The 25104-nt window shown below is 46.8% G+C and overlaps 1 protein-coding gene across 2 annotated transcripts; it reads right to left on the bottom strand.

Annotated features, from left to right (window-relative positions):
• Positions 1–14955: 14955 nt before the first annotated feature.
• LOC144299357 (uncharacterized) lies at positions 14956–25104 on the bottom strand. 2 transcript variants are annotated; one of them, XM_077874911.1, is made up of 5 exons: positions 24952–25104; positions 17500–17783; positions 16589–16731; positions 15912–15998; positions 14956–15739 (listed from the first exon to the last, which is right to left on the bottom strand). In XM_077874911.1, the coding sequence occupies exons 2-5, from the start codon at positions 17713–17715 to the stop codon at positions 15043–15045; spliced, it is 1143 nt and encodes a 380-aa protein (XP_077731037.1). In that variant the 5' UTR covers positions 17716–17783; positions 24952–25104; the 3' UTR covers positions 14956–15042. The 2 variants fall into 2 exon arrangements, 1 of the variants encoding a protein (XP_077731037.1); XR_013366107.1 differs by lacking the exon at positions 16589–16731.

Genomic DNA, 25104 nt, shown 5'->3' with positions numbered 1-25104 from the left:
AATTTCTTTGGGATTCCTGGGTGGCTCAGTCAGTTAAGCATCTGACTCTTGATATCAGTTGAGGTCTTGATCTCAGGGTTGTGAGTTTTCAAGCTCTGTGTTGGGCTCCGCGTTGGGCATGGAGCCTACTTAAAAAAAACAACACCCCCCCCAAAACCCAAACTCCACACATAGGGGTTTCTGGCTGTCTCAGTCAGTAAAGAATGCAACTCTTGATCTCAGGGTTGTGAGTTCAAGCCCCACACTGGGTGTAGAGTTTACTTAAACAAACAAACCTGAAGAAAAAGAAAAAAAAAGACATGGGATAAACCAGGGCAATGGAACTGGCTTAGAAACGAACACCTTGGGAATTTGGGTTCCTTTGGCAGAAGTTGATGTGGCTCCCTGACCTCAGGTTAGTCATGTCACCAAATCCGTGCTAGGGAGACTTGGGGGCCTTTGGATCTGGACTGACAGGCTGGGGTAGCGCAGAGGGCCAGCCCTCCACCCAGGGCACACTTCTGTTTGCTCCCCAGGGCTGAGAGCAGTACCTCCACCTCAGCGGAGAATCGGGATGCCCCGGGACATTTTCTGGTTTTGTTTAAGATTTATTTGAGAGAGAAAGAGAGATCGTACACAGGCGGGGGAGGGGCAGAGGGAGAGAAGCAGACTCCCCATTGAACAGGGAGCCTAACTCAGGGCTCGTGATCCCAGGACCCTGAGATCATGACTCCAGCTGAAATCAAGAGTCCTCATACACTCAACTGACTGAGCCACCCAGGCGCCCCACCCTGGGACATTTTATAAAATGCAGATGCCAGGCCATGTTCCCTAGATCTTTCTGATCCAAAAGAGGCCTGAGACCCATTGGCCAATGGAGTCCAGACCCCAGTAGTACTCGACAGCCCCTTTCCAATGGGCTCCAATCTACCTTCCTGCCTGCCTTTCACAATCTCTAGCATTGCAGATCATGCTCTGGCCAATTAAACTGGACACCATATCTAAAGAAAAACATATTCTTAAGCCTCTGTTCCCTTGCTCGGAATGTACCACCAAGCCCAGAGAATGCAGCTTGACTCTCTGAAGGCCTGGCTCTAGTGCCAACTCTTGGTTAAAGAGCTCTCCCAACACCCTGGGGCGGGACAAAGCATTTCCTGCTGCCCCGAGTCCGTTACAATAGACCGCACCACGCCACGGTTAGTTACTGTCTCATTCTACACCAGCACGAGTTGCCTGAGGTCTGGATCACTGCCGGCCACTGTGACAACTGGTTCCATGATTGCTACAGGACATTGAATTCCTGCTTTTTTTTTTCTTCCTGCTGTCTTTTTGATCACTATATATATGGCCTTAACATTGACAAATATGACACTGTATTAAAAAAAAACCAACCCAACAACATGACTGCTACTTAAACAACTGGGCAACCTTCTGGGTGGGCTGGGAGGGTTAAAGCTAGATTCCTACTTTATTTATTTATTTAAGATATCATTTATTTATTCATGAGACACACACACACACACACACACACACACACACACACACACAGAGGCAGACACAGGCAGAGGGAGAAGCAGGCTCCATGCAGGGAGCCTAACGTGGGACTTGATCCCGGGTCTCCAGGATCATGCCCTGGACCAAAGGTGGTACTAAACCGCTGAGCCACCGGGGCTGCCCTAGACTCCTACTTTAGAATTGCCACCAAAACAGATTCCAGAGCTGGCAGAAATTTACGCAAAAAGATCAAACTAGAAAAAATACTAGGGGTGCCTGGGTGGCTCAGTCAGTGAAGTGTCTGTCATTGGCTCAGGTCATGATCCTGTGGTCCCAGGATCGAGCTCCCTGCTCAGTGGGGAGCCTGCTTCTTCCTCTCCCTCTGCCCCTCTCACCACTTGTGCTCTTTCTCCATCACGTTCTTTCTTTTGTTTTTTTAAAGGGTTTTTTTTTAAAAGATTTTATTTATTCATTCATGAGAATACACAGAGAGGGGGGAGAGAGAGGAGAGAGAGAGAGAGAGAGAGAGAGAGAGAGAGAGAGAGGCAGAGACACAGGCAGAGGGAGAAGCAGGCTCCATGCAGGGAGCCCGACGTGAGACTCCATCTCGGGTCTCCAGGATCACGCCCTGGGCTGTAGGCGGCGCTAAACCACTGAGCCACTGGGGCTGCCCTCCATCACTCTTTCAAATAAATAAAATCTTAAAAAAAAAAAAAAACTAGAAAAATACTAGAAGAAAACATAAACTTTGGTATGAAGGAAAGACACATAAGGATTTCAGAAGCTCAGAAACATATCTCATGTTTGAAAGCATTTGCTTTCTTTTTCTGTGAATGGTCTATTCCTATTTCTTTACCCTTTCTCTCCCCAGCCAGACTGCTGTTTTCTCATTTTTAGTAATTGTTTTATATAATGAGGAAATTAGCCCTTTGTGATATGATGGCCAACAACACTTGTAATGGCAAATTAGAAGTAAAATGAGCTCATGCTTATCTCACTAGCAATGATCACAGGATGAGCACACGTGGAGGAGGGTCTGGTGACAGGCAAACTATGAAGGTAGGTGGCTGAAGTAAAACTGGACCAACCTCTGTGCGGATCAATTAGACGATCTCTCTCAAAACTACAAGTGCACATCCCCAGCAATCCCACCCCTGGGAATGAATTCAATCACCCCACCAGAATTTATTGAGCACATACTACATGCTCAGTATGTGTTGCTATGTGCCACGTGGGACAAAGTCCAGGCATTAAGACCCACAGAGGATTGGGGGACAGTGGGGAGGGCAGTTTCAGACTTTGGGTTTGCTTTGAGGGAACTGGGAGGTAGCACAGGAGCCTGATGACCTGACTTCAAGTGTTCAAGAGATCCCTCTGGCTCTAAGAAGGGAGTCACTGGGCCTTGGGGGCAGTGATGGAGGTGCTGAGGGAAAGTTGGGGTCTGGGGCTGATTCCCAAGGCAGAGCCAACAGGACTGAGAAGGGGAAGTGAGGCAAGTGCAGAATGACTCCAGTGCCTTTGGCCTAGGGAGCTAAAGGATGGGATTCCCATTTGTTGAGATGGGAAGTTAGGAGGAAGGAGCAGTTTGGGACAAAGATGCAGGAGCTGTCAGGTATGTTAAATGTGAGCTGCCTAATAGCCAGCTGGGCCATGGAGGAGGCGGTGGCATGTGGTGGCATGTGGAGCAGGGAAAGGAGCCCAAGTTGGGGGCTGGGGAGATAAGGTGACTCAGGAGAGGGGAGATCCTCAAAGGCCAGAGAAGAGGCACTTGGGTTGGTGGCGGGGGTGAGGAGGGCGGGAGGGGAGGCAGGAAGTCATTGCACATCACACATCGAAGGCTACAGATACTTGCAGCCTGGGGGAGGTGATAATGGAGACCTGACGTTGGGGTCTGGAGACCTACAGGCACCAGGTGACCTTGATGGGAGCTGTTTCATGCAGGAGTGCCAAAGGGAAAAGCCTGAGGGGGGTGAGCTCAAGAGGACCTGGAAGGAGGGAAGAGGAACAGTGAGTAGGTTTTTACATTTTAAGATGGAAGATAAACCAGCATGTTTGTAAGGAGGATAGAAGTAGTAGAGTAGAGGGAAAAGAGAAGATGCAGGAGGTGAGGGGGGAATTGCTGGAGTGATGTCTCTGGGTGGGAAGCAGTGGCTGTCCTTGGCCAGAGGGCCCCTCTAAGAAGTACAAATGTCAGCAGGTCAGCAGTGAGGACAGGAGATGGCACTGGGGGCAGGCTGCCAGCAGGGGAAGGGCTAGATTTAGCAGGGATGGGATGTGCCAGGTGAGTAGGAGTGAGAGGGTGAGGGGAAAGATACTCTAGGATGGGCAAGGAGGAGGGGAGGACGTGGGAAGGTCCACGCAGGGCATGCGCTGGTGGGGTCTAAAATCTTTATGTGCTAGAGTGGGGAGCAGGGGTGGAAGAAGAAGAAAAAAAGTCAGAGGGCAAGGTGCCTGGGCACTGGTGTGGGGGCCTGAATGGCGTGGGGGATGAGGCCGCAGGGGGACAGGAGACTGCAGAAGTAAGCAGTGGGCGCTGGCAAGACTGTCCACGTGGACACTGGGTTCCTGAGGCAGGACACAGCGGGTAACACACCGCCGGGGAATCCCCTGCAGCATTATCAGTCAGAAGACATTAGAAACGTTCTAGGGTATGCCAACAAGGAACTGTTAAATAAAGTGTGGCAGACAATGGAACACCAAGCAGCAATGAGAAAGAAGTGCATCTGCTCCGTAAATACTAATGTGAATTGAGTTTCAGAGAAATTACATGAAGAAGTGAAGTGTGTGACTGTACAAAGCACTGCCATCTATGGATGCGTGCACACACACACTCAAGAAATGGCAAAGCAACCACCTGGGGGCAAGAGTGGGGTTAGGGTCTGGAAGCTGGACCTGGGGGGGCCTTCTGCTAACCATACTTCCTTTTTTACTTGTTACATTTAGTGCAGTAGACACACATAAGTGGTCAAAAAGAACTACGATTTAGAAGTACGGAAGAGGGGCGCCTGGGTGGCTCAGGTTAAGTGTCTGACTTTGGCTCAGGTCCTGGGACCTGGGATCAAGTCTGGTATCCATCCATCCGGCTCTGTACTCAGTGGGAAGTCTGCTTGAGATTCTCTCTCTCCTTGGAACACCTGGGTGGCTGAGCAGTTAAGTGCGCCTGCCTTCCGCTCAGGACGTGATCCTGGGGTCCTGGATCGAGTCCCACATCGGGCTCCCCGCATGGAGCCTGCTTCTCCCTCTGCCTGTGTCTCTGCCTCTCTCTCTCTCTGTGACTATCATAAATCAATAAAAAAATTTAAAAAAAAATCTTAAAAAAAAAAAAAAATCTTAAGGCAGCCCCGGTGGCTCAGCGGTTTAGCTCTGCCTTCAGCCCAGGGCGGGACCCCGGAGCTCCGGGATCGAGTCCCACGTGGGCTCCCCGCATGGAGCCTGCTTCTCCCTCTGCCTGTGTCTCTGCCTCTCTCTCTCTTTCATGAATAAATAAAATCTTAAATGTCTGTTATTTTTAAAGGGAAATGTGATCGCCTTCTTTTCCATAACCTATGTGGTTCATCACATTTGATCTCGTCGCCTGCTAAAGCTGCATCTGAAGTTGGTTCTCTCATTTCAAAAGGGAGAATCAGCCAGTGCTGAGGGCGTGTTGACAGCAAACAACACACACTGGAACTGTAAAGTGAGAGCGTCAGGTGGGCACTTACTGCCGGTCGGTCGGCGGACTCTCCTCTCGGCAGCAGGATCAGCAACGGTGGGTGCCCTCGGGGGTCGCGGTACACAAAGTCCTCCCCTGTCAGTCTTACGAACAACGGAACTCGGCTTGGGGGTGGAGGCCCAGCGGTGGCGCAGACAGCACCGAGAGCAGGATCTCCACCTTGGCCACTTAAGCCGGTGCCGCGGGGTCCGGAGAGCAAGCCCCTCCTCTGCACGCAAGCCCGCTCCGCACGCCGCCGCTCTCTCCAGCCTGGCCCGTCACGCCTCGAGGCTGGCCTGGGCAGTTTTCTGACTGCGAGCGGACCGAGGCTCAGAACAATGCGGCCGAGGCCCAGGCGACCTTTGCCGCGGCTCTAGGGGCACCTCGGGGCTCCGTGGCCATCAAGCCCACTCTGGGCGGACCTTCCCACGTCCTCTCCCGAAGGCTGAGTGGCAAAGAGGCAGGATAAGGCCAGTCCTCCCTTTCACCTGCGAGAACTGAATCCGGCGAGTCTGTCCACCAACAACTCGGAGAAACACACCCGGAGCCCTCAAGGCCGGGCCGGGCCCGGGGCGGCAGGCGGCCCCCCGCACCTCCGTCTCCCCACCTGTGGCCGCAGCCCGCACCTCAGAGCCCCGCGGGAGGGTCGATGGAGGTCGCCCCTCACCACCTCCCGGCACCCCCACCGCCAGCCGCGGGGTGCGGGCGCCCCCGCCGGGAAGCAGGGCGCGGGAAAGCGAGGCGCCGCCTCCTCTCCCACGCCCCGGGGCTGGGGGCCCACCTCCCCGGCGCTTCCCGCCGCCCGCCGCTCACCCGCAGCCCCGCCGCGGCCCCCGCCGGGGCTCCCGCCGCAGCTTCCGCTCGGGGGGCGGACTCGGCAGCCTCCACTTCCGGTCCGGCCGCGGCGGGCGTCCCCGCGGCTGGCGTCCCCTCGCCTGTCCTCCGGCGCGCGCACGTCCGCGTCCGCGGGTTCCGTGGCTCGCGGGTACCGGCCCTGCCTCCTGACCCCTCCCCGCGGCCTCCCCAAACCCCCCACCTTACTCTTCTCCGCCACCGGGAAAGCAAGAAAGGCAGCTGTTACAATGGTCGTAAAAACGGAATGATAAATATGAAAATATATATGCTGTTCATAATTAAAATAATCAAGGGATCCCTGGGTGGCGCAGCGGTTTGGCGCCTGCCTTTGGCCCAGGGCGCGATCCTGGAGACCCGGGATCGAATCCCACGTCGGGCTCCCGGTGCATGGAGCCTGCTTCTCCCTCTGCCTGTGTCTCTGCCTCTCTCTCTCTCTCTGTGACTATCATAAATAAATAAAAATTTTAAAAAAAAAGGGTCATGTCCCCATTTAAAAAAAAAATTAAAATAATCAAATTCGCAGATGAGTGTATAGCCGACTCTTTTTAATGCTGTGACTGTGGAATGAACGAATGAATGAATAGAAAATCTATCTGAAAAAAAATCCATCTGGAAGATGAATTGGGCAATAAAAACAACTTTTTTTGTGTGTGTGTTAAAGCATTAGGATTATGGAAGGCTTAAAAAACTTTTCATGGCCTTATTTCAATATCTTTTATGGTGTCCCTAAATATGTTTTAAGTAATAGCAGACACACATTTCCCCTGCTCCCTGTAGGCTTTTTCTCCAATCTGCCTTTTTTGAGTAGGAGCCCTGAAAGATGCTCTGGACAAAGAAACATCTTATGGTCAAATTAAGGTCGAGAAATGCCAAGAATTAAAAGTCATAATGAGACTCATTTTCAAAACGGAACTGATTCCAAACCCACTCCTTGGCAAGGTCTCCGTCTCCAAAATGGCAGCTTCATCTTCCTGGTTGCTTAAGCCCAGTGTCTGACAGCGTCCTGGATTCCTCTCTTTTTCTCGCTTATTTCTCATCTGAAAATCCTGCCATCCCTGTCTTCAAAATATATCTGAGATGCAATCAATCCTCCCTGCTTCCACGGCCACCATCCTGACCCAAGCCCATCTCCCTCCTGGTCTCCTAGTCTCCACTCTGCGCCCTATGGTCTGTTTCCCACACTATTCTAGCGGCCAGGTCTAAGACTGGATTTAAAGGGTGAGACCAGTTGGCAGAGAGGCAGCACCAGAGCCCCTTTATTCTTTAATTCCATTTGGGGATCATTCTGCCCACCAGGAGGTAAGATCTGAGGCCTGGACCCAGCAGGGGGCACGGCGTGCTCAGTTCTGGGGGATCTCAAGAGCGTTCTTGCCAAAGCCCAGTCAATGCTGACTCAGCTGGCCTCAAGGTCAGATCCCTGAGAGACAAGGTCACTGTATCCTCCACAGGAAGGGGCAGCAACATTGCAGGATGTGTTATCTTAAGCCACATCAGCAACTGCCAGGTCCCCGAAGTCCTCATCTACAAGAACAACAACCAGTCCTTAGGATTCCTGACTCATTCTCTGGTTCCAATTTGGGCACCACAGTCCCTCTGACTATTGCTGGGCTCTCAGCTGAGGACAAAGCTAGTTACTACTATCAATCCTATGACGCCTCAGTTGAGCCTGCATGGCTCAGAGTTCCAGACCCCAGAGTAAGTGACACACACAAACCTTTTAGCTCTTCTAGCACATTCATGACATCTGCTGGGTAAATCTTACTTTCTTGTCACCATGATGATTTTAAGTCAATTCTGGCATTTTTGTGGTTTTAGTGTTCACACCTTACGTATGCTGGCTCCACGTGCATCTCTGCCTTCCTGGCTGCTGGTGGCGTATTGGTAACTGTGGTCTTTATCCTTGGAAGTCAGTGTAGCTGGACCTAAAATCCTTCACTCATGTTTTCCTTCCCTGAATATCTTAAATATATCACTCTAGTTTCTTCTGGTATAAAATGTTGCTCTCAAGAAGTCTGATAATCTGATTTTTCTTTCTCTTGTGATTTTTTTTTTTTGCCTCAATGCTCCAAGTTTCTTTTTAAGTTTATTGATTTTTGCTAGAATACATCCTGGTGTCGGTCACTTGGATCAGTTTTCTCAGGTTTACAGTTTCCCTTGGAATATATGGTTTCAAAGATGTTTTTTCTAATTTAAGGAAAGGTCTCTCAAATCTGTACTATTTGTACTTGACTTTGTACTATCCTCTTGTTTCTTTTCAGAGTCTCCTATATTATACAGGTGTTGGCTCCTTGTGTGTGTGTATCTGTGTGTGTATGCACCTATCTTCTAAACTTGTAACTTTTTTCTCAAATTTATTTTGTCAGTCTGCTTATTTTACATACTTGAATGAGAAGAACACAGGTGGGAACTTACATAACCTGTCCTCAACCCTTCTATAAGGCAGTCATCAAATTTTCTCACAAAGAAAACCAGCAAGTCTCCTTATACCAGCATGGTGCGGGCATAAGGAGAAGACAAAGACAGCTCAATGAAATGTAATACAGCTGCCAGTCAAGGATGAACATATGTAATATCAATTGATTTTTCACAAAAGCACCAGAGCAATTCAATAGGAGAAAGCAAAGTCCTTTCAATAAGTGGTGCTGGAAACAAGTAAACTTCCATTTCCATGGACTAAAAAAAGTTAATGTAAAATTTGTAGACAGCAAAGGCAGTCATCATTAATGTACACATGATGATTCCATTTGTATGCAAACACCTGTGTTACCACCTTCCAGATGAAGACAAAGAAAATTTCCAACACCCCAAAAGGGACTCTTAGTGGCTGCCCAGTCAGTACTCCCTCATATTCTGCTGGTAAAGGTTGAATTTGCCCTGTGCTCTGTGTGTGTGTGTGTATACATGTGTGTTCAGTGTGGATTCAGGCTCCACTGAGGAAGCAGGGCCTGTAATCTCTTCTTGGGGATGCTGTGGGCATGTCCTTGATAGATGCCCAGGGTGTTGGCAATAGGACGCCAACTCTGACTCCGTGGGTGCTCAGTGCTCCCTGGAGTCCAGAGCTGTCTTCCAGCCCCTACCCAGGCCACCCTTCACAGGACCACCTCCCTATAGAGCACAGTGCTAAGGAGGGGAGCTGATCTGCACAAAGAGAATCTCCCTGCCTCACTGGGAGAATAGGAGAGATGGTGGACTGCTCATCTCCAGCTGTGGGGCCTTGGAGATAGGGTTAGTATTAGGTCTTTAAATGCTTAGAAAAATTCACTAGGGAAACCATCTAGGCATACGTTTTCTTTGTGAGAAAATTTAAAATCAGAGATTCTATTTTTTTAGCAGATATAGGACATTTTAGATTTTCTATGTGTATTCTGTTACCTTTTGAAATCTGTTTTCAAGGAATTTGTCTATTTCATTTGGTTGTCAATTTTATGGACATGAATTTACTTACATTATTCTTTTAAGCTCCTCCCTCTCCAAGACTGCGTTGTTCTCCATCTTTTCCCATTTCCACTCCAATTTCATTTCTCTCTGTGGATATCACTTGGCATTATTCTTTGGGGGTGGGGACAAGAGTGTTCTTTAGGGGTAGAGTCAGGGCCTAGGCCCTGAAGCAGCAGGGGCTCATGGGGCTGTCCCTGGGGTCCACTCACAGTGGGGCAATCAGGCCCCTGGTTTCCTGCATGCCAACCTCTGCTAAGGGTCCCTGGGGCCATGTCCCAGCCGGTGGGGTGGGGTGGGGATGAAAAGGATCAGGGGAGGGGCACCATTGTGCAGAAAGGATGACTTTCTCCCAGGGTGCTGGGGAGGGAAGGGTGGAGTCGCACCGTAGAAGTGGGGGGCCTGTGGGACCCAAGACAGGGCTTAGGTAGGTACTTTCTTCTGCTAGCTTTTTTTTTTTTTTAAGATTTTATTTATTAGAGGCACACAGAGAAAGAGAGAGAGACAGAGACAGAGACAGAGAGAGGCAGACAGAGACAGACAGAGGCAGAGGGAGGCAGAGGGAGAAGCAGGCTCCGTGGAGGGAGCCCGACATGGGACTTGATCCCCGGTCTTCAGGATTATGCCCAGGGAAGGCGGCGCTAAACCGCTGAGCCACCAGGGCTGCCCTTCTGCTAGCTTTATATTTAGATGCTCTTCTTTTCCTGGGTACTCAGGATAAAGTTAGGTTACTGATCTGAGATCTTTCTTCTTTTTTAATATAGGCACTCACAGCTCTCCATTTGACTCTGGTTGATGTGTTTGTTGCATCCCATAAGTTTTGGCATGATGGGGACGACTGGGTGGCTCAGCGGTTTAGTGCCTGCTTTCAGCCCAGGGCGCGATCCTGGAATTCTGAGATCGAGTCCTGAGTCGGGCCTCCTCCATGGAGCCTGCTTCTCCCTCTGCCTGTGTCTCTGCCCTTCTCTGTGTCTCTCATGCATAAATAAAATCTTTTAAAAAATAAGTTTTGCCATTATGTGTTTCCTTTTTCATTCCTCTCCACTATTTTCTCCTTGCGCTTGTAGCTTTTTTCTTTGACCCACTGACTTTTTAGGAGTGTGTTTGATTTCCACACACTTGTAAATTTTTCTTTTTGTTACTGACTTATGGCTTCATTCCTTTGTGATAAGAAAAGATATTTTGGGTGACCTCAGTCTTTGAAAATCTATGAAGACTTGTTTTGTGGCCTAACATATGGTCAACCTGGAGAATGTCCCATGTGCACTTGAGAAGAATGAGTATTCTTCTGTTGTTGGGTGGCATGTTCTATAGATGTTTACTAGGTTGAATTGGCTTACAGTGTTCTTCATGTCAATTTCCTTGTTGATCTTCTGTCTAGATGTTTTATTCATTATTGAAAAAGGTATAACTAAGTCTCCATTATTGTAGAACTATTTCTCCCTTCAATTCTGTCAATGTTTGTTTCATACATTTTGGACTCTGTTGTCAAGATATAATGTCCACTTTTGTCTTGAGACTGTTTTTTTTAAAATTTTTTTTTATTTATGATAGTCACACAGAGAGAGAAAGAGAGAGAGAGAGAGGCAGAGACACAGGCAGAGGGAGAAGCAGGCTCCATGCACCGGGAGCCTGACGTGGGATTCGATCCCGGGTCTCCAGGATCGCGTCCTGGGCCAAAGGCAGGCGCCAAACTGCTGCGCCACCCAGGGATCCCCTCGAGACTGTTTTTGACTTAATATGCACTTTTTCTGATATTGGCAGAGCTACATAAGCTACTTCAGTCTTTGGTTACTATTTGTATGGAATATATTTTTCCACTCTTTTATCTCAACTCTGTGTCTCTGTATCTCGTGAGTCTTTATATCTCAAATGAACCATATCTATGAATAATTTTTTAAATGCATTTTGCCTATCTCTGCCATTTGTAGAAAATTTAATCTATTTACATTTTTTAAAAGATTTTTTTTTATTTATGAGAGACACAAAGAGAGAGGCAGAGACATGGGCAGAGGGAGAAGCAGGCTCCATGCAGGGAGCCCGATGTAGGACTCGATCCCAGAACTGCAGAATCATGCCCTGAGCCAAAGGCAGTTGCCCAACCACTGAGCCACCCAGGTATCCCTAATCTATTTACATTTAAAGCAATTACTGATAAGGCAGGGCTTCTGCCATTTAGCTATTTGTTCCCTCACCTTCCTTGGGGAGACTGGATCCTCCACAAAGGCAAGGCTGCCACCAGCACCCCTGAAATCTTCATGCTTAGCATGGTCTCTGGAAGAGATGTTCACTGGAAGAATAATGAATGGACTGTTGCTTTTCAGACATAACTTTCTCCTCCCCTTGGGTTACTACCCCCAACTAGTCCAGGACAGCAACTTCCCAGTTATGATGAGTGTCTGAATAGTCCCCACCTGGCTTGGCGGGGGGAATACTTCAGAGTATTCAAGGGGTTCATGGCCTTTGTGTCTAAAAGGATACTTCCACTTGTTCCCTGCTCACCTGAGAAAAAAATCCTTGCTTCAAAGTAGCCCAGACTCCTAAGGTGGACAACAAGGTTGCTGAGATCTTGTCCTACCCCTTTTTCCCAGAGAGATGCTAGTGGAATCGTGGCCCTGTTCAGTTTGGTCACGGGTGCCATGCCTGGCAAAGCCTTCTCATAGCAAAAGGGTGAAAGTCCCGCTCCAGCATCTCTGCCTTCTGGAGGAAGTCTGGGTCCAGTCCAACACCCACAACACCATCTTGATGAAGATTCTGATGCTATCTTGACCACACAGTCTGGCAGCAGAGGAGTAGAGGGCCAAGGCTTAGTTTGATCTTTTTTAGGAGATAGAGGACTTGTCCATCTTTTGTTTTTTTTTTTTAAGATTTACTTATTTGAGAGAGAGTGTGAGAGCAAGTGGGGAGGGAGAGGGAGAGAGAGAATCTCAAGCAGGTGTCATACTCAGCACAGAGCCCAACGCAGGGCTCGATCTCACGACCTTGAGATCATGACTCAAGCCAAAATTAAGAGTTGGATGCTTAACTGACTGAGCCACCCAGGCACCTATGACTCATCCATCTTGCATAAACAGCTCAATACAAGATCTGTGCATTTTTCTATTGCTTTGTGCTTCCCCTGCCTTGGGCTCGCCTCCTCTCTGGCTGGGCCACTGGCTGGACTGCACAATTATGGCTGTTGTTTGGGAACAGATGATTATGTGTTCTAGGGATCCTGTTCTAAGTCTTGAATCAGGTCAAATTCTTCAGCTTTGACCTTCTGTGGGGATGGGAGAGGTTGGCCTGAGAGGCTGCCTTTTAGGACAGTGTACCCCCACACAATAAACCCAGCAGAGGTTGGAGACCTCGAGCAAGGGCCAGATTCCTTTTCCTTAGGCCTATGTCCCTGTTGCCAGCCTGTCCCTCCTCTACCTCATCCATCCTTCTTCCCTCTCAGATATTCCCTCATTCCCATCCCTAGTACTCATCCATATTACCACCTATAGGAGGTATATAGCTCTCACTAATCAATCTCATCTTGATCAACCTTGGCCCAATCAGCTTTGTACCATCTCAGCCTCTCCTTTCTCACATGGCTCTAACTCTCTGACTCTCCTTCTCTACTTGCCTTCAACCCTAATGTTATGGAAACAAGCTCCATCTTGAGGAAGGGTAAGACTTGCACCATGGCCTTCACTGCCTCTTTGGTCAACTAGAAAAAGCAGCAAGAATCAGAGGTGAGAAGAGGCTCTTGGGGAACTCTTCCAGGTGGCTAAGAGCTGAGGCTTTGCCTCCCAGCATGTTCCAGATCGCACGTACCAAGTGCATGGAAGGGGCTGGGTTCCTTGCCAGGATGGAATTTGTTGCAGGGTAAAACAGAATTCTAGAGAGCACATTTACAAGGCATGTTGTCCCTCATAAGACAGGGAAGGAAAACTCAAGCCTCTACTCATACTCTTCAGAAGCTGCTTCTGGAGAAGCCAGAGCTGTGCTAACCTTGGTCTAACTCTGCATTAGAACCTGAAATCCTCAACTCTGCCTCTGCCTAGTGATAGAGCCCCACAATACAAGAACCCCAGAAAATGTGTTCTGTATAATTTCAGGAAAATTGAAGATGCCAAGCTTGGGCATGTGAGGCTAGAAGAGCCCTCACTGGGCAGACTTAGCTGAGGCACACATAGGAAGAAGTGAAGCTGATTCGGGCCCCCTGGGCAACATGAGCTATGGTCTGGGAAAGGCTTCTGACTGGCTTCCTTTGGTAGATGTCTTGCCTTCGATCATCAGGTAGGAGCCAAGAGGCAAGGCCCCCTCTTGGGGAATAGGACCATCCCAATACTTTGGGCTTCCAGGAACCAGGTGAAGTTCCCACCCCAGTACTGAGATTGATCCCTACTAGAAACAGACCAAATCCTCAAGACGTGGGTAGGACAGGGTAGAGGAGAGTCATTCAGTCTCTGGCCCTCTTCCCCCAGGCATGCAGGAATAACTGCTTTGTGACCCTTAGAATAGAACTATCTAGGAGGGGAAGATCAATTTATCAAGACGATGTAATAATTCTAAACATGTATGCACATGATAAAATATTCTCAAAATATATAAAACAGAAATTGATAAAACTACAGGGAGGAGTTAATAAACCCCTATATGGTGGGTGATTAGTACAGCTGTGTCGATTAGCTGTTATCACCTAATGAAGACATATACAGGGATCCCTGGGTGGCGCAGCGGTTTGGCGCCTGCCTTTGGCCCAGGGCGTGATCCTGGAGACCCGGGATCGAATCCCACATCGGGCTCCTGGTGCATGGAGCCTGCTTCTCCCTCTGCCTGTGTCTCTGCCTCTCTCTCTCTCTCTCTCTGTGACTATCATGAATAAATAAATAAAATCTTTTAAAAAAAAAGACATATACAAAATCCAAAACTAATATTTAGCAAACCAAATCCAACAGAATATTAAAAGGACATGTCATAATCAGGTTATATTCACTCCAGCAATGCATTTTAATACTAGAAAACCCATAGGCTGAAGTAAATGAAATTAGGTTTGGTCAAAAATAAATGAAAGAAAAAAAATACTATCATCTCAATAGAGGTAGAAAAAGCATTTGGTAAAATTTAGTAGGAGAAGAAATAAGAGATTAAAAGCATAAGGTTTGGAAAGGAAGAAATGAAGCATAATTACTTGCCAATAATATGATCTTCTACTTAGAATACTGAGAAAAATCAATTGAAAAATTAACAGAAATTACAGGAGAGGTTTACAAGGTGACTTATACAATCAATACATGAAAGCCAATCACATTTCTATATACCAGTAATAAGCAGAAAATTTAATAATAAAAACTATATACCACACCAAAAAATTATAAGATATCTAGTGAAAATCTATAAAAGTTTTTGAAAACCTATATGGGGATACTTATAAAACTTTAAAAAATAAGTTTAAAAAACGAATAAATAATAGCCCATGTTTACAGATAAGAAAACTTTTTTTTTTAAGATTTTGTTTATTTATTCATGAGAGACACAGAGAGAGGCAGAAACACAGGCAGAGGGAGAAACAGGCTCCATGCAGGGAGCCCGACATGGGACTCGATCCCGGGTCTCCAGGATCACGCCCTGGACCGAAGGCAGGCGCTAAACCTCTGAGCCACCCAGGGATCCCCCCAATTTCCTTCTACCCAGAAGCAAAGACAAGAAGAAAAAAACCAACGAGTGTCCAGAGGGGCATGCTGAGGAAAAGAAGAGCTCCCCGAGGGCTGGGCTCCTGGAATCTCTGTCACATGCCCAGGAGACGGGAACAAATGGGTGTCGGAACCGGGCTGAGGCTTGCAGCTGAGGAAGGAGAGCACAAAAAAAGAAAACCACACACACACAAAAAAACACACACACACAAACACACACACACACACACAAAATAAAAAATGAAAAATAAAAATAAAAAAAAGGAAGGAGAGCACAGAACCCCCCAGGAAGCCTGGGGCCCCAGGCGAGCTTCCAGACCCCTCCACCCCCGAACCGCCCCTCTGGAGCTGCAGTAGCCACAGGGGCAGCTCCACTGCATGGTCTCCAACAGCTTCTGCAGCCTGGTCGGCGTCCTTCAGCTGGCAGTGCTTCAGGTACAGGTGCTGCGGTGTCCCCGAGACCTCCTCCAGCAGAGTCTCCAAGGGCCCAGGGACCATGTACGACAGGTTGTCACCACTCAGATCCAGCTTCTTCAGGGAGGCGGTGTGAAAAGTTCTGAGACAAGTAGGTGATGCCCACGTACAGGAGCGGATCTCCAGGGAGTGCAGTGGCTCCTGCAGGTGACTGAGGAGAGAGGGTGCGGCTCTGTCAGGGGAGGGCCGGGCCGGCAAACACCTGCCTGTCCCTGTCGGGGCCAGTCCTGCGGCAAGCACCTCACCTGGGCTGCCATTTACCGATAGATTTAGGAGTATGTCCTTTGGTGTACCAAGGATTGGCCCAGTCTCAACAGACCTACCTCCTAGGTTCTCTTCCAACGCCCCCGACACAGTTTCTCTGGTGAAATGGAGACCACATTAGTACCTGGTAGGACTGCTGACAGGAGCTGTTTGGAAAGAGATTATATGACCATAAAGAATCCATAGCATAAGCTTGTTTTTTATACAGGTTTGGGTTTGGGGGAGCTTAGCTTGGCTGGGGTGTGCAGAAGGCCTCCACCCAGAAATTTCTGGGAGGCAGCACAGAGCAGATGTTTCCCTCCCATAATCATCCTGGGAGCCGTGCACACTCCTCTCCAGGGCAGCACAAATACTAGGACTGATCTGTGTTGTCTCTAGTTCTTTCCTCAGGGCCCAGCACAATGCCAGGCACTCAGCAGAGCCCAAAAGTATTGTTGAGGAAATCGCTGCATGCATCTTTCCCCATTAAATTTCTCTTCCTAAGGAGATCCCAGCCACTGGCTACAGGGGAAGCCCAAGTTCCCAGACTGCCTGCGATGCCATGAGCAAGTAAGGAGAGCCACCACTTCCTGTCTTACCCTCTGCCCTGACTTGACTTGAGGGGGCATCCTGGGTACTTTTTAGAGGACCCTGCCCACCCCTTCACCTGAGCACTTGATGCAGGTTGCCTGACAGGTAGGAGTAAGAGTAGAGCTTCTGAAGGTGACCCAGCTTGCTGAGCTATGACAGGAAGTACCTGGAGGGCTGCTCAGGCTCAGAGGAGAAGGCCCAGTGGTAGCAGGCCAGCTTGAGGCCTTGCTGGTTGCAGATCCTGCCCAGCTGGGTGGCAAACAGGCTCTGCTCAGACAGTGCCCAGAACCAGTCAAACACCTCCAGCTCCTGAATGAAATCTAGGTTCAGGATTTTCAGGATCCCTATAAGGCTATTAAAAGGCATTTCTTTAATATGCAACTTTCTACTGCAGAGAGGCAGGGACCCACAGCTCCCTTCCACTTTATTCAGGAGGCCAGAGAGGAATGTATCTAACTTGAGGGGCCTTCATAGGAAAAGATCCATGTGTAATTCCACTAGTTCTTGCAGACTCTGCTGGCTTGGGCTTGGCCCTGGCCGGGGGCATCACTGTGAATGGTAACCAAAAAGGGAACCTGGCCAGGGCCTCAGAGGCGCCTTTACCTTGGACCTGTTCGGAGTCCAAGGTCAAATCCAGCACCCTCAGTTCTGACCTCCTGTGGAGATGAGAGCGGTGTGAGGAGATGCTGACATCTGGGGAGCCCATCAGGGCCCAGGGTAAGCAGAGCAGCAGCAGCAGCAGCAGCAGCAGCAGCAGCAGCAGCCCTGGGCCACTGTGGAGTCTAAGTCCCCAGTCTCAGCATCAGCCCTTCCTAGGTGCCCCCCTAGTCCTCTCCTCTCTAATGGGTTTTTCCCTTCCTACTTTCCAGTCCCTATTCCTCACACAACCTCTACCACAATCCCTAGAAGGTAAAAAGCACACCCCTTAATGCTCTTCAGCTACACCATCAACCACTTCACGCAGAGATCCTCACTCACAGCCCTAGCAGATTCCAGTACTCCCTCCCTTCCTTCCCAGCTCTACCTCCAACTCAGAGCTCTTTCAGCACCCATACTTCAGTCCAGCAACCCCCTTACCTGGGACAAGTCCTCTGGGCAGGGCAGGCAAGCGCAGCTTGCAGGCTGTCTTGGTTGGGCCACTGTACAATCAGGGAGCCCAGGTGGAGAAAGGGGAAGGACCAGACCTGCACCAGTGCCTTCAGAGCCGCCACCTTTTGGCAAAAGCAGCCATGAGCAGTGGTGGGAAGTACTTGACTGTGAACTCTTCCAAGGCAGGTATGGGTGAAGCCTCATTGCTCAGGAGGCTGTGGGCTGCAAGTTCCAGGATCTTGGGTGGTGCAGGATTGCTCATCTCCATGGACCTGGTGAAGAGTCAGGAGACTTGTTGCCTCAGCATCCCCCCAAGTCAGCACGGAGGCTCCAAGTCCTTCATGTCCATCGCAGGACAGATGTTAGCCAAGGAACTGGAGGCCTCGCTCCACCCTCCATTCATGACTCCACATCCAGAGTTTGGGTCTTGCAAACCTGACTCTGTGACTGTCTCCCCCAACCCCCCACCCCAGGCACTGGTGGCACAGGGCCCAGAACTATCTCAGGGCCTTTACATTTACTCTTCTCTCTGCCTGGAAGATTTCTCCTAGAAATCCACTTGGCTGGCTCCCTCACTTTATTCTCTTTCAGTCTCTGCTTATATTTCCCCTTGTTTGAGAAGTCTTCCCTGAACACTGAACACTCACATAGGATAACACTCCCGTCCCTTAATGATGACTCTATCCTACTCTGCTTCATAGCTCTTGTACTACCACTTCTACCCTACCACCCACTCGTTCAAACACACACACACACACACACACACACACACACGTATCATTGCTTCTTGTCTATCTCTGTTAAACTGTAAGCTCCATGAAATAAAAGAGGTGTCTGCTCTTATCATTGCTGTAGTCTGAGGGACCAACATATAATAGGCAACTGAGGCATATTTTAAGTGCATTACAAGAGCAAGTCTGCACATTGTAAGCTCACCACAATCCCACTGATTGAGCTTAGGGTGACGGAGGATGGAGGTTTTCTTTCTTTTATTTATTTATTTATTTATTTATTTATTTATTTTTTATTGGTGTTCAATTTACTAACATACAGAATAACCCCCAGTGCCCGTCACCCATTCACTCCCACCCCCCGCCCACCTCCCCTTCCAACACCCCTAGTTCGTTTCCCAGAGTTAGCAGTCTTTACGTTCTGTCTCCCTATCTGATATTTCCCACACATTTCTTCCCCCTTCCCTTATATTCCCTTTCACTATTATTTATATTCTCCAAATGAATGAGAACATATAATGTTTGTCCTTCTCCGACTGGCTTACTTCACTCAGCATAATACCCTCCAGTTCCATCCACGTTGAAGCAAATGGTGGGTATTTGTCATTTCTAATAGCTGAGTAATATTCCATTGTATACATAAACCACATCTTCTTTATCCATTCATCTTTCGTTGGACACCGAGGCTCCTTCCACAGTTTGGCTATCGTGGCCATTGCTGCTATAAACATCGGGGTGCAGGTGTCCCGGCGTTTCACTGCATCTGTATCTTTGGGGTAAATCCCCAACAGTGCAATTGCTGGGTCGTAGGGCAGGTCTATTTTTAACTGTTTGAGGAACCTCCACACAGTTTTCCAGAGTGGCTGCACCAGTTCACATTCCCACCAACAGTGTATGAGGGTTCCCTTTTCTCCACATCCTCTCCAACATTTGTGGTTTCCTGCCTTGTTAATTTTCCCCATTCTCACTGGTGTGAGGTGGTATCTCATTGTGGTTTTGATTTGTATTTCCCAGATGGCAAGTGATGCAGAGCATTTTCTCATGTGCATGTTGGCCATGTCTATGTCTTCCTCTGTGAGATTTCTGTTCATGTCTTTTGCCCATTTCATGATTGGATTGTTTGTTTCTTTGGTGTTGAGTTTAAGAAGTTCTTTATAGATCTTGGAAACTAGCCCTTTATCTGATATGTCATTTGCAAATATCTTCTCCCATTCTGTAGGTTGTCTTTGAGTTTTGTTGACTGTATCCTTTGCTGTGCAAAAGCTTCTTATCTTGATGAAGTCCCAATAGTTCATTTTTGCTTTTGTTTCTTTTGCCTTCGTGGATGTATCTTGCAAGAAGTTACTATGGCCGAGTTCAAAAAGGGTGTTGCCTGTGTTCTTCTCTAGGATTTTGATGGAATCATGTCTCACATTTAGATCTCTCATCCATTTTGAGTTTATCTTTGTGTATGGTGCAAGGGAGTGGTCTAGTTTTGTTCTTCTGCATGTGGATGTCCAATTTTCCCAGCACCATTTATTGAAGAGACTGTCTTTCTTCCAGTGGATAGTCTTTCCTCCTTTATCGAATATTAGTTGCCCATAAAGTTCAGGGTCCACTTCTGGATTCTCTATTCTGTTCCACTGATCTATGTGTCTGTTTTTGTGCCAGTACCACACTGTCTTGATGACCACAGCTTTGTAGTACAACCTGAAATCTGGCATTGTGATGCCCCCAGATATGGTTTTCTTTTTTAAAATTCCCCTGGCTATTCGGGGTCTTTTCTGATTCCACACAAATCTTAAAATAATTTGTTCTAACTCTCTGAAGAAAGTCCATGGTATTTTGATAGGGATTGCATTAAACGTGTATATTGCCCTGGGTAACATTGACATTTTCACAATATTAATTCTGCCAATCCATGAGCATGGAATATTTTTCCATCTCTTTGTGTCTTCCTCAATTTCTTTCAGAAGTGTTCTATAGTTTTTAGGGTATGGATCCTTTACCTCTTTGGTTAGGTTTATTCCTAGGTATCTTATGCTTTTGGGTGCAATTGTAAATGGGATTGACTCCTTAATTTCTCTTTCTTCAGTCTCATTGTTAGTGTATAGAAATGCCACTGACTTCTGGGCATTGATTTTGTATCCTGCCACGCTACCGAATTGCTGTATGAGTTCTAGCAATCTTGGGGGGGAGACTTTTGGGTTTTCTATGTAGAGTATCATGTCATCGGCGAAGAGGGAGAGTTTGACTTCTTCTTTGCCAATTTGAATGCCTTTAATGTCTTTTTGTTGTCTGATTGCTGAGGCTAGGACTTCCAGTACTATGTTGAACAGCAGTGGTGAGAGTGGACATCCCTGTCTTGTTCCTGATCTTAGGGGAAAGGCTCCCAGTGCTTCCCCATTGAGAATGATATTTGCTGTGGGCTTTTCATAGATGGCTTTTAAGATGTCGAGGAATGTTCCCTCTATCCCTACACTCTGAAGAGTTTTGATCAGGAATGGATGCTGTATTTTGTCAAATGCTTTCTCTGCATCCAATGAGAGGATCATATGGTTCTTGGTTTTTCTCTTGCTGATATGATGAATCACATTGATTGTTTTACGGGTGTTGAACCAGTCTTGTGTCCCAGGGATAAATCCTACTTGGTCATGGTGAATAATTTTTTTAATGTACTGTTGGATCCTATTGGCCAGTATCTTGTTGAGAATTTTTGCATCCATGTTCATCAGGGATATTGGTCTGTAATTCTCCTTTTTGGTGGGGTCTTTGTCTGGTTTTGGAATTAACGTGATGCTGGCCTCATAGAACGAATTTGGAAGTACTCCATCTCTTTCTATCTTTCCAAACAGCTTTAGGAGAATAGGTATGGTTTCTTCTTTAAACGTTTGATAAAATTCCCCTGGGAAGCCATCTGGCCCTGGACTCTTGTGTCTTGGGAGGTTTCTGATGACTGCTTCAATTTCCTCCCTGGTTATTGGCCTGTTCAGGTTTTCTATTTCTTCCTGTTCCAGTTTTGGTAGTTTGTGGCTTTCCAGGAATGCGTCCATTTCTTCTAGATTGCCTAATTTATTGGCGTATAGCTGTTCATAATATGTTTTTAAAATCGTTTGTATTTCCTTGGTGTTGGTAGTGATCTCTCCTTTCTCATTCATGATTTTATTAATTTGAGTCTTCTCTCTCTTCTTTTTAATAAGGCTGGCTAATGGTTTATCTATCTTGTTAATTCTTTCAAAGAACCAACTCCTGGTTTTGTTGATCTGTTCCACAGTTCTTCTGGTCTCGATTTCGTTGAGTTCTGCTCGAATCTTTATTAACTCCCTTCTTCTCTTGGGTGTAGGATCTATTTGCTGTTTTTTCTCTAGCTCCTTTATGTGTAAGGTTAGCTTTTGTATTTGAGTTCTTTCCAGTTTTTGAATGGATGCTTGTATTGCGATGTATTTCCCCCTTAGGACTGCTTTTGCTGCATCCCAAAGATTTTGAACGGTTGTATCTTCATTCTCATTAGTTTCCATGAATCTTTTTAATTCTTCCTTAATTTCCTGGTTGACCCTTTTATCTTTTAGCAGGATGGTCCTTAACCGGAGGTTTTCTTTCTTCACTCATGAAGCATCAGGTTAATTTCAGGTCACTTATACTCTTTCCACGGCCTAAACCCTCCTTTCTTCCTAGGCTTCCTAGGCTTTCTTCCTACACTTCCTAGGGAAGTGTAGCCCCATCCCATTACCCTCCAAGGCCACCCAGGCTACAGAGCAGATCTTTGTGCTGTGACAGAGATTTTCTAGACCCGTGCTGTCTGATGTGAAAGCCATGAGACACATGTGACAACAGACCACTTGAAATGTGGCTCATGGGACTAACTCAATTTTTAGTTTTATTTAATTTCAATTAATTTCAATTAATAGCTACATGTAGCTACATGCTACATTTTTGGACAGTACAAAACTAGAATCTATAGAAGTCAGAGACAGGAAACATTCATTCGTAATCTCACCAAGCTATGAAATCCACTCCTATGATGCTATTATGGCGTTGGCAAGAAAACTGAGAAATATAATATGTCCCTTTTTAAGGAACAGTGAATATTGGCAATTATTGGCCAATCTCACTTTTTTATAAAGATATTTATTTATTTATTTATTCATTCATTCATTCATTCATTCATGAGAGACAGAGAGAGAGAGAGAGAGAGAGAGAGAGGCGCAGAAGCAGGCTCCATGCCAGGAGCCCGACACGGGACTCAATCCCAGGACTCCAGGATCACGCCCTGGGCCAAAGGCAGTTGCCAAACCGCTGAGCCACCCAGGGATCCCCTCACTTTTGAAGCTGGATGTAAAAGTCCTAAACAATGAAACACTGACAAATCGTTCTCTTAAGAAGGGTTAATGTCATTAATTATTTAACTGTGTCAATGGCGACAGGAAAATCAAGTAAGGGATAGGAAGAAAATTCCTGAACCTGATATTTAGTAGTGGTGTTCTATATACACTGCCTTTAAAGTCAAATAAGAGCCACCATTCACATCCTGCACACCTGATGCACCCTGCACGTCCAATTCAGGGAGTGTCACTGATCCAGGGCCCACCCTGTTGCCCACAAGAATCCCTGGCAGCCTGGAGCAAGGGCCACACCTCACATGTGTTGCTCTGCACCAAGGACTGCGTGCAACAGACTAGCTCCTGGGAGACACTTTGGTTTGAGGACTTGCCAAGGACTTTGCTGAACCTGCTTGAGAGTGCCTGGTGGATCTGGCACACTTCCACCTCACCTTGCCTCCCTAATTGCCTCATCGCCTATGTCCATCTGTAGCTCTCCAAGCCTTCCTTGGCTCCTTCCTCATTTTCCTTCATAGACAACTCCCCTAGTAAAATCCTTGCACATTTTCCTATCTTAGCATCTGGTTCCTGTGGGGCCTGGACTAACTCAGATGTCATATCGCCGCTTCTATTCAACACTGTACTGGACATCCTGTCACACTTTTACAAGGAAAAAGGTTGTATGAGAACAGGAAAAGAAGAAACAAAAGTGCTAATAAATGTAGATCATATGACTCTTTACACAGGAAATCCAAGACAATCCTAGACAAACCTACAGAATAATAGAGTTCAGCCAGGTTGTGTCACATAAGATTGACATATAGACATCAGTGGTGCTAGTATGTATCAGTAACAACCATTGGAAAAATGTAATCGTCATGATTATAAGGTCCCAATCACAAGTGTACTAGATGGTCCTTAATAAAAGCAACAACAACAACAACAACAACAAAATAAATAAATAAATAAATAAATAAATAAATAAATAAATAAATAAATAAAAGCAACAAATGTTTCTCAAGATGTCTTTAAAAGATTTCAAAATTTTGGACCAGAGTATATATAACGTGACAATCACTTAAATTGACTTTTAACTTTCTTATAAGTTTTAGATAATAACAACCATAACACACAGATTGTTAAGACAGCAAAAGGACACTGCTGGGGGGCTGCATGGTGGTGCAGTCAGTTGAGCGTCCAACTCTTGGTTTCTCCCAGGGGTTGTGGGATTGAGCCCTGCAGAGGGCTCCAGGCTCTGCGCTCTGCATATAGTTTGCTTGAGACCCTCTTTCCCTCTTCTTCTGCCCCTCCCCACCACCCTCTTGGGCTCTCATAAATAAATAAATAAATAAATAAATAAATAAATAAAGTAATTAAAAAAGTACACTGTTGGGAGAAATAATTTTTTTTGGGGGGGGGGAGAAATAATTAAATAAAATCTCCTGTCAGGGGATCCCTGGGTGGCTCAGTGGTTTAGCACCTGCCTTTGGCCCAGGGCGGGATCCTGGAGTCCCGGGATCGAGTCCCACGTCAGGTTCCCAGCATGGAGCCTGCTTCTCCCTCCTCCTGTGTCTCTGCCTCTCTCTCTGTCTATCATAAATAAATAACTCTTTAAAAAAAATCTCCTGTCAACCCAGTACAACCCCTTCACAAAATGTAGACAAGAATGAAAGTTTTGTTATTAAGCATTAAACCAGACCATGATGCATATCACAGGCATTCAGCTAAAGAAATTGGAATGATAAAGAAATCTCACCCTTTTAGATAGCTAGGCAGAAACAATCCATTACATACATACAACTGTCTTAGTCCAAAGGAAAAATTAAAACTTGGAGCCAAGTGCTTGGACAAAACTTCCACAGAGTTAGGGAGACAGAACCCCACACTCCTCTGTGTTCACCTTTCACAGAGGTGGCTCCAGAAAGACACACCTAGAATGCAAAACTGGCAAAAGGCTTGTTCAGCTTTTTAAAAGATTACATATGTGTGAAAAGAACAAAGAAGATTAGGATCACAAATTTTCAAAAGGAAATGCTGGAAAGAAAAGCAGGGGAAGAAAGTGTTCTTTCCCTTTTGGCACGAGGGACACATCAAAGTTCTTGAGACTAAAGCAAAGTTATTTGTTTTGTATATTTTGTAATTGGAGTTCAATTTGCCAACATATAGTATAACATCCAGTGCTCATCCCGTCAAGCGCCCCCCTCTGTGCCCATCACCCAGTCCCCCCGTCCCCCCGCCCCTTCCACTACCCCTTGTTTGTTTCCCAGAGTTAGGTGTCTCTCATATGCTGTCACCCTCTATGATATTTCCCACTCATTTTCTCTCCTTTCCCCTATAATCCCTTTCACTATTTTTTATATTTCCCGAATGAATGAAACCATATAACGTTTGTCCTTCTCCAAATGACTTACTTCACTCAGTGTAATACCCTCCAGTTCTATTCATGTTGAAGCAAATGGTGAGTATTCATTGTTTCTAATGGCTGAGTAATATTCCATTGTATACATAGACCACGTCTTCTTTATCCATTCGTCTGTCGATGGACACCGAGGCTCCTGCCACAG

The sequence above is a fragment of the Canis aureus genome, chromosome 27, assembly GCF_053574225.1.
Source record: "Canis aureus isolate CA01 chromosome 27, VMU_Caureus_v.1.0, whole genome shotgun sequence".
Taxonomy (NCBI): Eukaryota; Metazoa; Chordata; class Mammalia; order Carnivora; family Canidae; genus Canis; species Canis aureus.
Note: the sequence above shows the minus strand (reverse complement) of the source record. Positions and strands in the feature narration are given on the sequence as shown.

Bases quoted from the DNA above. Each gene is read 5' to 3' on its own strand.
- LOC144299357 (XM_077874911.1), bottom strand. From the start codon at position 17,715: ATGAGGCTTCACCCATACCTGCCTTGGAAGAGTTCACAGTCAAGTACT. The intron at 15,999-16,588 runs GTACTTCCTGTC...CTTTCCAAACAG, and splicing joins GAGCCTGAGCAGCCCTCCAG to CTCCTGTCAGCAGTCCTACC. The intron at 15,740-15,911 runs GTAGGTCTGTTG...CTCTCTCCTCAG, and splicing joins GTTGGAAGAGAACCTAGGAG to TCACCTGCAGGAGCCACTGC.